This window comes from Paramisgurnus dabryanus, chromosome 20, assembly GCF_030506205.2.
Source record: "Paramisgurnus dabryanus chromosome 20, PD_genome_1.1, whole genome shotgun sequence".
Lineage (NCBI taxonomy): Eukaryota > Metazoa > Chordata > Actinopteri > Cypriniformes > Cobitidae > Paramisgurnus > Paramisgurnus dabryanus.
Window position 1 is genome coordinate 18724264 of NC_133356.1, and position 14609 is coordinate 18738872.

Genomic DNA, 14609 nt, shown 5'->3' on the forward strand with positions numbered 1-14609 from the left:
ATGTGAGCCAATAGGTTAGGCAGTCTGTGCATGTGTGGTTCAAGACTGTTGTGGGCTGTGTGAAGCTCGTGTGAAGTCTGTCTTCATGCCAGCAACAGAAGGGTGACAGGGCGGACAGATGGGAATTTGGCTGCCACACGGTTTTCTACAGAAATGAGGGCTTTGTCATGGTATTATCATAAATGAGTTACAAATTGCTCATTCTCATCCCTACCTCCCTTTGGTTCTCTGTCATTTAATTTGCAAATGATAAAACTGCATAATTCTCTCTTATCTCTCAGGTTGAGATTAATGTGCATATGCATCAGTGCAAACTCTATTGTGCACCTCCAACAAAGTGTTGTTCAATATGCTTACAGCAACTTTTTTAAGAATATTGGTTATTAAACTTTGCCAACAGTCAGATTATCTTATGATTTCTTAAGAAGCATATTGTAAAAGGGTCGTGGAATACCAACACTATCTCATGGGAATTTGTACATATTTTATGAGGTGGCTAATTCGTATTAATTTGTACGACCACATTTGACCCCTGTGACGTGACCCTTGTGGGTTAGGGGCAGGGTTTCGTTATTGTTTTTTATGATAATCATTTGTTTTTGCACGATAAACTTCGTACTAATTCATTCGAATTAGCCAACTCGTAAAATATGTACGAATTTTAGTGAGATCAGACTGGGAATACTGTAAATTATTTTTTTGTTAATGATGTAAAAAAGTATTAAAGGATTAGTCAATTTTCTTAAAAAAAATCCAAATGTTGATGTCTTTCTTTTTTTTAGGAAAACATTCCAGGATTTTTCTCATTTTAATGAACTTTATTGGACCCCAACACTTAACTCGACACTTGAAATTTTTTTCAAACGGATTTTAAAAGACCCGAAAAACGATCCCAAACGAGGCATAAGGGTCTTCTAGTGAAACCTTTGTCATTTTGACAAGAAAAATAAAAAAAATATGTAACACGTGACCTTTCTACGTCACTACGCAATTACGTGAGGTCACGCTGGCGCTTCACAGAACCGGAGATAGACGAGAAGTTGTGGTTTAAAAGTGCATATTTTTAATTTTTCTTGTCAAAAATGACAATCTTTTCGCTAGATAAGACTCAGAGATATGCCTCATTTGGGATCGTTTAGAGTCTTTTGAAACTGTTAAATGTTGAGTTGTGTGTTAGGTGTTGGGTTCCTGGAATGTTTTTCTCAAAAAACATAATTTCTTCTCGACTGAACAAAGAAAGACATCAACATTTTAGATGACATGGTGGTGAGTAAATTATCTGGATTTTTTTTAAACAAAATGCAGATTATCTGATTAAGAGCCATCATTTCACTGAAAGATATACAGAGTTCAGATGCAAAACCCTCTAAGTGCATCTGACAATATGAAGTGCATCTTGTAATATGAACATTTTTATCAGGCTTTTGTGTTTAGGTTTGGTAATAATAGGTTTGGAAAAAAATAAGAGTTACCGTTTTAAATTACCACTACTGTTATTTTTTGGCATGTTCATATGGGGACCCCAAACATAAAAGCAGTAAATCTTAACTTGCTGTATTCATGAGGGTTAATACAGATTTTGTTGAATGCTAACATAGACTCTTAAAAATATAAATTACATTCGTATTGACTGACTTAACAGGTCAGTTGCTGAAGTTGAAAAAAACTGTTATGATTTGTACCGGAAATGAGAGTGTGACAGTAACGTGTGAGGATTTGCACGTTCGCTGCTATCTGATTGACATTCACGGGAGGGTGGGATCGGCAGTCATGCTGGGAGAAGGGTTCAGCAGTTAAGAAGGAGAGTGTGATGGAGCGAGAGATGCAGTGAGAGAGATTGTAAATGCATGAGAGGGGAGGGAGGGTGAGCACGCCTCCTTTACAGGAGCCTGTTCACACCACACAGCCCATTTTATATATCTGCATCACAGAGGAGACACAAGACTGTGAGGAGGAGAAGAGCGCGAACTAGGACATGAACCTGCAATTGTGTTTTATGGAATAGACAAAAGGGCAGCTGCACAGAAATGGTGTGAAACAATCTGCCAACTGGATACTGGGTGCGAGCTGTATGCTTCGATAAGGAGAGAGAGGATAAAAGAGAATTGTGGTCAACTTTAAGTACATTCAGCGATCCGGCACGGCGTAAAGAAACGGCACAAAGCACCAGCATCCTCTTGTTTCTAGCATCTTGCATATCTATTTTTCTGTCCCAGAGGGGGACATGTGGTGACATCACAGTTGGTGGAATTTTTGGGATCCCAGTTTGAGAGTGGGCGGAAGTCCGACCCTCCCAGGCTGTTCCCCTCATGAACGCATGTGGTTTGATCATGTTCATATTCTCCATCTGTATCCATCCCTGGTCTCCAGTTATCTCGGTCAGCCGTTTTTGTCCATCTGCGGCACACCTGTGAGCTTTACGGCGTGCGTTGGTGAATGTGTGTAGGTGTTGTAAACTTAAGCATGCATACGGGGAAACGACTGGATGTTGGCAGCAGATCCTATATTTTGATCACTGTTGGTCTCTCAAAGCACAATGTTTGGCACGGGTGGACATGCAATGAATAGGAAAAGATCCGTAATGCAAGAGTTGGAGTCACCATTGATGGCCTTTATAACACTTTTCAGGATCTCCCAAAGAGCTTAACCACTGCCTTTAAAGACTTTAGATCTGACACTGTGTCATTTGATATTATCATCTGTCGGATGTGTTCACTACCACAAAGTCTGCATGTACCTGTGGCACTTCTCGTGGAAGAAAGGCATTAGTAGGATCCTGTCCATTTGATCTCCAGTCACTACTTTTGTGTGTTGGATTTAAAGTACATTGTTTAAAGCTCATCCCTGGATCTCGAAATCATGATTGGTGTAAACAGCATTCATTCTTCCGGCCGTCTGCGTTCTCGTTCCTTGTGCTCGGTGCGCTGTGGACGGGACTTCAGCGTGATGGACCCATTCCGCTACACCAAAGCCCCTCGTTCGCGCTCTTTAAAACCCCTGGCTTTTCCTGATCTGCTTGGCAAAGTTCAGGATGGCCAAAATCATCCACAAACTCGTAAGAGAAAAGAAAAGGTATAACATTTGCGGAAAACTATGGATCACAGGTGGTGACTAATTGTGGCTGCGATATCCAAAGTCTTATAATCTAATTATAAGATTAGGAGCATCAAGATTTTCAATATTAAAGTTATCAAAGTTATATTATAAAACATTGTGTAGGATGATTTTATGTAGAAAACAGTCAATCACAAAAAATGACTTTAGTTGGGTTTTCACAGGAAGGGTCACAATTGATGATTACTAGAAAGTTGTTCTTTTACAGTTTTTGTTGCTTTTTCATGAGGATTTGGGCAAAATAGTCAGTCTGTAACACCTGTTTCTGGTTCATGGTTATTGTAACCTTCACTTGCTATTTTTAGCGAAATCAGTGGGATGTATTAGCACATACATAAACACTGTTGATGAAGGCTTTGTGGTTAATGCTGTTTGTTTTCTTTTTAACAGGCTCTCTACAACTCTATCAAAAATGAAAAACTGCAGTGGACAATGTAAGTCTGATGTTTTACCCCATGCAACATAATAAAAAGCAAAATTTTTAATACACTGCCATCCAAATATATAAATCACATTCCTTCTCACTTATTGATTATTAAATGGTGTCTATCAGAACTATCAAAATGGCCAAATAATTTCTTCATTAAGGTCTGTTTTTGTTGAGTAGGTGTGTTTATGAACTCACCGAAGCCTTATGATGCCCTAAGCCCTTTCTTTAGACTCTAGCTTCCCAGATTTTGTTTCCATGGTTACGGCAAGCTGCCTCTTCATAATTACAGGTTGAAGTCTTTGACTGGCTAATGCACAGACTTAAACACAGCCCTTTTTCATGATCTCTCTTTCTTACACTAACTCTGATATATGCTATGTTTGCTCCTTGAGGCTTTTCGGCATTGGCCTTGCTTATGTTTAAATCAGAATGCAATGAGTGATTATTTTATTCACTTTCATTCACTAGTTGTTCTTTCATCTTCGACCAGCCTAGCTCTCTTATCTCTCTCTCTTACTTCCTCAATTTCAGCTTTCACTTCATTGCACTTTCATTTATTTAGCATTGTGTGACTTTCATCTAAAGGCCATTATTCAGTGTATGAATCAATGCACGTCAACATTTTTAGGTGCCATATCTCTCTCTCTCTCTCTCTCTCTCTCTATCTCTCTCTCTCTCTCTCTCTCTCTCTCTCTCTCTCTCTCTCTCTCTCTCCCTGATGGTGCTTCATCTTCTCTGCTGGGTCTCTTGGTTACCAGTGTGGAGGCCAGCAGTTACTAAGCAACAGATGAGAGCATTATCATGTGAAGGCAAAGGCTATGTGCTGTACTCGGCAGTAGTTAGAGAGAAACGTTTAACGCTTCAGGCCTCTGGGGTTCTTCTGGGTGTGTAACTGCACACTCCACACAGCTGTCACTCAGCTGGAGATGTGTTAAGTACATAGACAACAGCGCCAAGCAGGGCAAAAGATTATTTTGAATCAATTAAATGAATCAGAGTTATCTTTATAAGGGTTTTTGTTGAGGTCAGATGATATATTTGAAAAGTTTAAAGTGTGTCTGACATGTTTTTTGTAAATCCATTTTTTTAATCATTTCACTTTATTGGCAATGGAAAGGTTATTAGTCAGGTATTAAAATGCCTTATTTTCACAAATATAATTTTAGTCATTTAATTGGTATTTAACAAATTTGAGTAAGTGCATGTAAGCTCTCTTGTCCCAAAACTTTAAAAACATCCACTACATTGCACAAGACAGTAAACAGTTGCAAAATCCCAAAAAATGAGACTAAAAACATTGCAAATGATAAAAGTCAGAATTGAAAAGGTAAAAATGAAGAAACTTAACCACACTTAAGGGGGTGCTGTGATCCGTGTGGTTGCCACATTCATGTTATATTCAGGTCCAAGTACTCATAAGGGACCCAAGTTTAAATGTAATCCACGGTTGTTTCGCATTCGTTCGGCGTGTACTTTAAGGACTTTGCTGAAAAATAGACATGGTGATTAATTCTGCCAAAAAAAATTTTCTGAATGGTCGGGATTAAGCAGATTTGAAGCAAAAGTATTTGATGAACATATAACACTTGCCAAGAGCATCCGGTTAATATCCTTGTCTCATTTTTGACAGAGGTGGCGTTAAGCGGCCTTTGCACCTGAGCTTTTTATTTCATCTATCCTGTGCTAGTCCTGGTTAGGGGAGACCTATTTTGCTTTTTACAAATTTAGCTGTTTGAGCATAACAAGATTTGCAAAGTTACAAAGCACACTTCAAAATGGAAATTTTCTCTCAAAAAGAAGCATTATTCTAGAGAAAAAGTACTTGTGGGAAGGGTGTGGGATTTTTTGAAAAAGTGAGTGACCAATCACAACGAACTGGATCATCTTGACCTATCAGAGTAGAGTAAGCGTTTCGGATGCGGAGGCTTTAAAGACAAAAAATTAAATAAATATGTAAAAAAATAAGTTAATCAGGCATGAAAACCTATTCTAGTACCCCCCCAAAAAACTAAATTAAGACAATGTTTAGCAGTGTTTCCCAGGGGGTTGGGGCCCACAGGAGGGCCTCAGCAGATTTCCAAGGAGGCCTCAAGATGATTTAAAATGATTAAAAATTGGACAAAACAAGCTTTAAAATAAGCTAAAACAAGTAGGGATGCATCAAATCCAGGATTCGGATTCGGCCAAATACTGAGCTTTTTGGCAGGGTTCTGATTTGGCCAAACCTTAGATTTTTTTCCACCAAACCTTAGGCTCGTGCTACGCTGGTCGACGTCACACAGGCGTTGATTACGTGAAGGCGTTTACATGTAGACTGTTGAAATGAATTAGGCTGTGAGAATCTGAAAATGAAACTCGTAAGCAAAAAAAAGGGGGACATTCGTTCCCACACTTGCAACCTGTTAATTCAGTGTCTTGCTTTGTTTTTTAAAGGAAACTCTCATTTCAGGTGTAAGGTTAGAGGTTTTACGTTAATTTAATTATGCAGGATATGTGTCTGAAAAAGAAGTATACTAACAAAGTTTTTTTCATATTTTTCGTAGCCTAGCCTACAGTTATAAACGAAAACTAAACAGGCTACTATCCATGTTTATTAAGTAAATGTGCAATAATATAATTTCAGTTAAGTCACCAAACATATTCTGATTTAAAAAAAAAAAACACCTCTCTTTGCATTGTTGCACTTTACTTCATTATTGCGTTTTACTGTGTTAATGGAATAAGGAAGCGAGTAGGATTCGGTATTCGGATTCGGCTGAATCTTAAACAGTGGATTCGGTATTCGACCGAACCCAAAAAATCTGAATTCGGTGCATCCCTAAAAACAAGCAAAAATCATGATGTTTCTTATTTTTTCAGCCATTTTAGTAGTGAATATAGATCTGTCTAGTCATTCCAAGTTCTATTTAATTGTACGGGAGAAAAATTAAAAGTGAGTGGGGGGCCTTCAAACAGTGGCGGTCCTGGGTAGATTTACGCCCTGGGCGAATCATCCCTTGACCGCCCCAGAAAAAAAGAATTACTCCCAAACCCCGCCACCAACATGTATTATTTTATTATATATAAAATATATTTTGGCCAGTGGGTGTTCTAGCTCAAAAATATTTCAGAAGTGCACCTGAATTTACAATTAAGATACAATATGTAAGTTAGATACACTTATTTCACACATGCATCAGTTACCCAATTAAAATGACCATAACACACATTTTATTAGCAGTTGTTAACATCCTATAAACTAATCATAACACACTACAAATTATTTAAAAAGCTATATCACTGTAGCTTACATAATGCCATGCCAATGTATATTAGAAGTTATTTAAGTTAACATATAGTGTAAAGCATAAAAAAAGTACAAAGTCAGGAGGTCTGTGTGAATTTGCACTTTTTGTATTGCACACACAAACTGTTGGTGAAGTTGCATGACATGATGCCTCAATTCTAATAGTTCCTAGTTCAGCAAAACTAAAACCAAACACAGTCTTATTCTGTGGCTAATATCAACAAATTAGCAAGAGACCGAGGCTAATATAAATAGCCTATTTCGTACTGTCACTCACGTCAGATAGCAAAATTTTTCAGGGCCAGAAATGGCTGAGTTCAGGCTGTTCTTTTGGCACACATGCCGCCACGGCTTACGGTCCTTGATTGGTCCCAGAGCTGCTTGCCTTAAGTAATCCAGAATCTAGCCGAAAGCAGACCATAATTTAGCCGCAACCCTTTCACACCTCGAGAAATCAGCCACAGCTCTCCCGGAATCTCCAGATAACAACCAGAAAAGAGCCCAAATTACCACATTTATCCCCAAACTTACCCACAACTTTTCCAGAAACAGGTTAAACATATTTATTATTGCCTTTAATATTAACTTTGATGTTTTTATCAATTGTAAATATGATTTTCTATAAATAGGTTTTGAAAAGTGTCTGCTATTTAATAAATAGATATTGTCAATGGTTTTTGACATGACAAAGCCATTTCATTTAGACTTTTTACATTTACAAAAACCTTTTGGTGTTTTTTTTTACTCTTTGGCCAACCAAACCTTAGCCAGAACTCTGCCAGATATTTACTATTTTCTGGCAGACCACACTTAAGCCAGGACTCAGCCAAAAATGTACCTTTTGCTTTTGGCTGGCTAGCCTCACCCCACAACTCCCCCGAAAGCTGTTTCACACAAAGGTGTGAACAAAAGAGAGCCTAAATTTAGCCATAAATGCCCAATGTAAGCCAGATTTGTGCCAGAAACTTTGCTATCTGGGACGTTGTCACTCGGCATACCTTTATCTTTTGCCCGTTTCTCCTCATCTTCTTGTCTTCTTTTTCTGAACTGGGCAACTGATGGCTTATTTTGGTCTTTTAATTTGATCCATGTTGATGAAGACTCGACATCATTAACTTTGCATTACATTTTGCCAACAACAACAATGTCCGTTCGCCCGTAAATCAACCGGAGTCACGTGACGTGAGTCACGTTATGACTATACTTTTTTTCACATTACCCAATTAATTACATGTTCGTAGGTATATGGGTCTATGTTAATTTTAGGAATGAAAAATGCAATTTATTTGGAAGCAGACGCAGCAGTTTGTATCGTGTGGCCTCTGGCCTGGGATCAGTCAATCCCCCGCTCGCCCCCCTTAAGGCAAGCGAGGGACTTGCAGTCGCAAGTTGATTCCCCGCCCCCCTCCCCCGTGCCTCTTCTGACACGCACACAACCTGTGTGTATCTCAGCAACTTGACATGGAAATGAGCGGTAGTCTAGAAAACTGTTTTTTTTTTTAGCAGAGATTGCGCCCTGGGCGTTCGCCCACATTGCCCATACCAAAAACCGTCCCTGCCTTCAAATATTATTGTGGGAAACTAGGGGGCCTTGAAGTGAAAAAGGTTGGGAACCATTGCTTTAAATGACATAATATGACCCTTTAAAATGTGATTGTGGTAGTTAGTAAATAAAACACTTCAGTTGTTTAGTTCACAGTTGAATTCACAGTGAATTCACCCCTGAGGCCCAAATAGTCCTACATGTCCATCTTAGAAAGTTGTGATGCTAATAATAACAACAAAACTGGCAAAACCTGAGAAAGAGAGACTGTGTGTGCTACGCATAATTCATACCTGAATGTCAAGTGACTGGCAGAAATTTTAGAAATGATCTCACTCAGTATTTACAGTAGATGTGATGTGGGGGGTTACCATGGGCAATGAATTAGTAGGGGGATTTTCGCTCATGCACAGAGTAACTAATACAAACAATAAATGTTTAATGGTTTTCCAAAACATTTAAATATTTCAATACTAATTTTGAGAATGTAACTACTATAGAAAATAATGCTGTTATGTGATTTACAGTGATGAGGAGGAGCTGCGTAAGTCTTTCTCTGAGCTGGACGGCAGGAAAGACTCCACTTCTCACACCATGAAGCGTATCAGCAGTGGAGGAAACCCCCTTGTCAGCGTGGCACAGCAGTCCAGCGCTCAGGTTTACAAGAATGGCTTTCTTGTGCGCAAAGTTCACGCTGATCCTGACGGCAAAAAAAGTATGTGATCTGTTATTGACACCACAGCCATTGGCGTTTTTTATTTAACTACAGCCTATTACAAATTATTCAAGCTTAGAAAATTTGAGAATTCTTCACTTGTAATTATAAAGTTTTTTTGTGATTTACTGATTTCTACATAAAATCATCCTGCATAATGTAAAGAAAATTCTCTTAAAAAACATAACCTTGACATTTTTATTATTGACTAAAGATTTTTTTTTCAGCCCCTCGGGGTAAAAGGGGGTGGAAGACTTTCTATGCCATTCTGAAAGGACTGATCCTCTACCTGCAAAAGGTACATTTAATTTCCCCACCAATACATCTTTGAACAATAGTTTTAGATCATCGTAAATCTATTAATTGATGATTTGTGTCTTTCCTCTTAAGGATGAATATCGTCCAGATAAGCAGCTGTCTGATGAGGACTTAAAGAATGCAGTATCCATCCATCATTCTTTAGCCATGCGAGCAGCAGACTACAGCAAGAGACCCAATGTGTTTTACCTTCGCACTGCTGACTGGAGAGTCTTTCTCTTACAGGCCTCGTAAGTCTCATCTCATCTGTGCAATGTGCTGGAATGTCGCTTTGCAAAATAATCTAAGCCTAAAATGTTACAGAATAGGTTTCTGCATTTGTTTTTGCACCTTATCAACATTAAAATTTTTAATAGGAAATATGACATGTAGTTTGACAGCAGGTATAAGACTAATGGGCAAAAATACACCTAAGCGCACCCAGATCACCTGCTGATTGATGATCGGACTGGTAATGTCCTTGTCAGAGTGTTCTCATCTGAAATGAATGATTCGACATGTGTCTCCGAAGAGGACTAATCCTTCTCAGCTATTCTGTCTGTTCCAATTAAAGGGGACAGAAAATGAAAAACCATTTTTATCTTGTCTTTGTTGAATAATGGTAGTCTACCCGCATTCACGAACACACAAAAAGTTCTAGACATGTTAAACATCTCAGTCTCATAGAAATTCCTCTTTTAGAAATGTCAGCCAGAAAACAGCCCAATCTGAAAAACTGATGCTTATGACATCACAGGCATCTAACTGCCCCTCCACTTTAAAATAATTGGCTAAATTTTTTTGAGTGGCAGCAAAGTCAGCCAATCTGTAATGAGATTGCAAGTTAAGTCAAAACCAAGTGCAAAACCACTTGTTTAAAATCCCCCACCCTAATAGAGTTATCTGAGAGAGGGTTTTAGGAAGCTTCTAAGGCATTACAGACCCAAACAAAACATTTTTGTCTACATGTCACATCACAGAACAAGGATAAATACTCCGTTCAATCATTCTATGTCACCTTTAAACAAATTTGGGGGCTATCTCGCACTATGCTGCTTAATCTGCCTGATTGTTTAGTGTTCAGGCTGTGTCAGTTGTAGTACACTTTCCTTGAGCAGAAAAAAGTTATTTTGATATTTTGTTGCTTTTTTAACCCACAGCAACGCAGAGCAAATGCAGTCCTGGATCACCCGTATCAACACAGTGGCGGCCATGTTCTCGGCTCCGCCTTTCCCAGCAGCCATCGGCTCCCAGAAGAAGTTTAGCCGCCCTCTTTTACCAGGCTCAAGCACCAAGCTTTCACAGGTACCCGACAAATCCGAATTGATAGTACAGAGATCATTAACCCTCAGAAAGCCACTGTTTATGGGTTAAAACTGTGTACTGTTATGCTGGGTATACACCAAAATATAATCGGGTTGTTTTTGGGTTGATTTTTTTTCCCCGTTCCGAGAATCCTAGATATGTCCCGATTATCTTGATGGTCCTCTCTACAGATTATTTAATCAGATTTTCCCTTGGTGGGAGGTGTGTTAAGAGTATCTGAATCTGATCGGATGAACGTTGGAGCCACCCCGATCGCGAATTGTAAATACTAAACATGTTTAATATTTACAATCAGAAATCCTGATGTGTGGGGGAGCCTCGAGGACAAACGCGCCCACGCTCTTGAGATTATCACATGAAACTAAACAATATCCAATCAGAAAGCGAGATGATGGAAGATGAAAGCAGTCATGTATGGTCATGGCACAGCACAAAGTGAAGTTGATGCAAAGTGAATTTGTAAAGACTATGTTCCCGCTGTCTCCACGACTTTACCCAAACACTTTTTCCCCTTGAATTTTCTGTGAATATCATTGAAATTTCTTCCTGCATATCATCCGCCATGCTTATTCTAAAGTCTCACGAGATTTTGAGAGATTTCCTGTGTTCACAGTCGAGACTCTGGTTGAAAATGTGTTTGTGTGTGGTGTGCTGTATTTGACACATCATGGCACACCACACACTACAGGAGCAAAACGGTTAAATCTAGGATTTTTTATCCTTATGTTTATAGTATGTCACATTTTGAAAATCTTATAAGATGTCAAAAATCTTTTTGTGTGTACCCGGCATTAAAAAGCAGTTCACACTCTGAAATGTTACATAGCAACACACCTGGCAAACTGATTTACCCATCATGCCAACGTTACTGTCTGTTGACAGCATTGCTGACGGTTTGTTCTGTATGACTTGTCAGGAAGAGCAGCTTAAATCTCACGAGACACGTTTTCGAGCCGTTTCTGCTGAGCTACAGGATCTGCGCTCGACACCCCAAGACCGCAAGACCAAAAGCAGGGACCAAGAAGAGCACAAGCAAAGGGAAGAGTATCTGGACTTTGAGGTGAACATATCACATTTTACTTTGCATTCACCCTTCATTGAAGATTCTTTACAATATTGTATACAGTATACAGTAGTCATGATCTTGCAATGACCAAATAAAAAATGTTTAACCCTTTAATCCCCCTTAAACATGTTTTCCAGAAAACACGCTACGGGACATATGCCATGCTACTGAGGGCTAAGATTCGGACAGGAGAGACGGACTTGGCGGCGTTTGAGTCCCATTTGTTTGATGATGGCGGGTTGCAGAGAGCTCATTCCAGTCCCACGTTACCCCAGGATAACAGCCATGCCAGCAGCACCAAAGAGTCCAGCAGGAGGAGCAGCAGCAGGAAGAGGGTCAAGCGCTCAGAGACAGGTCAGAGACACAGCTACAGAGAGGCTGTCAAACAGTGAGGAAACGGGCACAAGGGGACACTGTGTCCCATCAGGTGTGTTATTAAGATGCCAGGAGTTACAAATGGTGACTCGCGTCAAGGCATCGCAAGAAGTGACCGCATGACCGGCTTACCCCTACATGGGAATCGGTGAAGCTTGCTTTACTGGCCAGCAGCAACCGAAGGGCCAAATCTGTCAGTGGTCGCAAAAGGAGCATCACGTTGTTGTTTTTTTACTGTTGGTCATCCCAACATACCCGTCGAATTTATCTTTGTGTATTTCGCTTGTTACACAGGTTTGTTTAAAAATTTGTTGTGGAACAACAGAATTGTGTTGCTTTATTGCCGTTTCTGGTGGGGCGATAACCAAATGAGTCCTCTTTGTCATGTCAACATGCATTGTTTACATTCAATATTTAAGAAGTGTAGATTTTGCTTTTCAAACAACTATTTCATATCTGAGGTTGAGTAGTCAAGTTCAAGAAAGTGGAAGAATTTAGCCTGTACAGTTGTTTAAAAGCATGTCGCAAAGCATGCCTTAGATGTTTGAAGACAATCAGTTCATCGTTTGGTACAGTTACTGTGTTATTTTCTGTATGCACCATCATTTCAACACAAACTATGTCCAAATTGTTTTTTTTTTAAAGAATTCAATGTGCAATGTGTTAAAGCCATCAAATCTTTTATCTCATTGTATTATTTGGTGTAAAGATTTACATGTAAACTACGTATTGAGCTCGAGATTACGTGATGCAAAATCTGTGTCAAAACCCTTTCGAAAATGGCCAAACTATTTAATACTCAGGCATTCATTTTCAAATTTGTGATTGATAGTGTTGACATGACACATATTCCACCACTAGTTAAGATAGGGCACTAAATGCTGGTTCATTCAGAATAACCACATCTAATACCTCAATTGAGAGATCTGTTGAAGTGGATGTCATTTGGTCAGTTAACAAACTGATGTTGAAAGATGATGTTAAAATGTGAAGTATTGTTTTTTTTATATAAAAAAAACTAAAGGTAAGCTTATAACCTTATTATCTTACTGATATCCGAATCATGAAGAATCCAAGAAATTGTAAAAATACATCATCACTGCAAATCCAGGTCATGAAGATCTAAACTGACTGTTAGCACTACCAACATATAAATCAAATTGAAAACTTAAAACACAAAGTGCAATGATTGGGATGTTGACAAATGAAAACTGGGATTAAAAATTCCAAATGCACTTCAGTAGTGTTATACTCCCTGCACTATAAATAATAGCTGTATTTAATGAAAAAAAGTTATTTATATATTTTGAACATTTATTATCTGTTTTGAGTATTTCTATACCTGAACAGGTTTTTATAGGGAACACTCAACCACTCAGAGTAGTTTGGTGTAACCCAGTTTTTTCTGTACTTGTAATTTATTTCTATAGTTTTGTGTTGTGTTATTCATTTTAGATGTATATAATGTGAATATTATGTTACGAATTCTCTGTAAGAAACAATGCTGTTTGTACGTTTTGGAGGTCTAGTTAAAATAAATCTGTTTTGAAACAATAATTGTATCCATTTAATTCTATGTGAAGAGTTTAAAGTAGAGATGCACCAAAATATCAGCCAATAATCAATATTGGTCGACAAAAAAAAAATTCTCACACTATCAGCCGATAGCCATGGCAGATATATCCTGTCAATCAAGAAAGAACAGGACAATGCAATGGATTTAAGCTCTGTGTATAGAAAATGTAAAGAAACATCACTAGATTAACGTTCAATATTAATGGTCATTATATGAACGGATAAAATTTTGAAAATGTAATACATTTATTTTTTTTAGAAACATTTAGAAAATAAGCGGCTATCGGTGTAAAAATATAATATTGGTGCATCTCTAGTTTCATCCCAGTCTCACGAAATTTCGTTATATAGTCACATAACTTTTTGTTTCTTTTTTCGTGATATTATCACAACTTTACGCGTTTTTCATTGATCGTATAACGAATTCCTGTTTTCGTGTGATTATCAGGTATTGGTTACTCAACTGTTTTGTCCTACTTTCTAACCATTGTCGCTTCGGTTTAGGGTTAGATTTACATAAAATTACATCCCTACCCAAACGCAACTCTAACCCTAATGCCAGGCGACATATAAAATAATAAATCAGAAAAAAATAGTACAAACCAATGTATAAAGTGACATGCTAATCCAAGCACCAAATCTAACCCTAAACCGAAGCGACAATGGTTTAGAATAGGAAAAAGCAGTTGAGTAACCAATACGTGATATTCACACGAAAACAGTAATTTGTTACGATCACGAAAAAACGCTGAAATTCGTGATAATATCAAGAAAAAAAAGAATAAAAAAATTACATGACTATCACGAAACCTCGTGAGACTGGGTAGCTAGTTTAAACCAAACAAGACGTGTTGTGTTTCTCATTACCATTTAAAGACCAAA

General features: G+C 38.3%; 1 protein-coding gene across 3 annotated transcripts in view; it reads left to right on the plus strand.

The window, feature by feature from the left end:
* The window catches only part of psda (pleckstrin and Sec7 domain containing a), a 36706-nt gene extending 23551 nt beyond the window's left edge, over nt 1-13155 (plus strand). For all 3 annotated transcript variants that reach the window (XM_065296857.1, XM_065296858.2, XM_065296859.2), the window contains 7 exons: nt 3505-3548; nt 8901-9088; nt 9316-9386; nt 9479-9636; nt 10546-10690; nt 11628-11771; nt 11915-13155. In XM_065296857.1, the coding sequence (XP_065152929.1) occupies nt 3505-3548; nt 8901-9088; nt 9316-9386; nt 9479-9636; nt 10546-10690; nt 11628-11771; nt 11915-12169 (1005 nt within the window). In that variant the 3' untranslated portion in view covers nt 12170-13155. The remainder of the gene's footprint in view (nt 1-3504; nt 3549-8900; nt 9089-9315; nt 9387-9478; nt 9637-10545; nt 10691-11627; nt 11772-11914) is intronic.
* The last annotated feature ends 1454 nt before the right edge of the window (nt 13156-14609 follow it).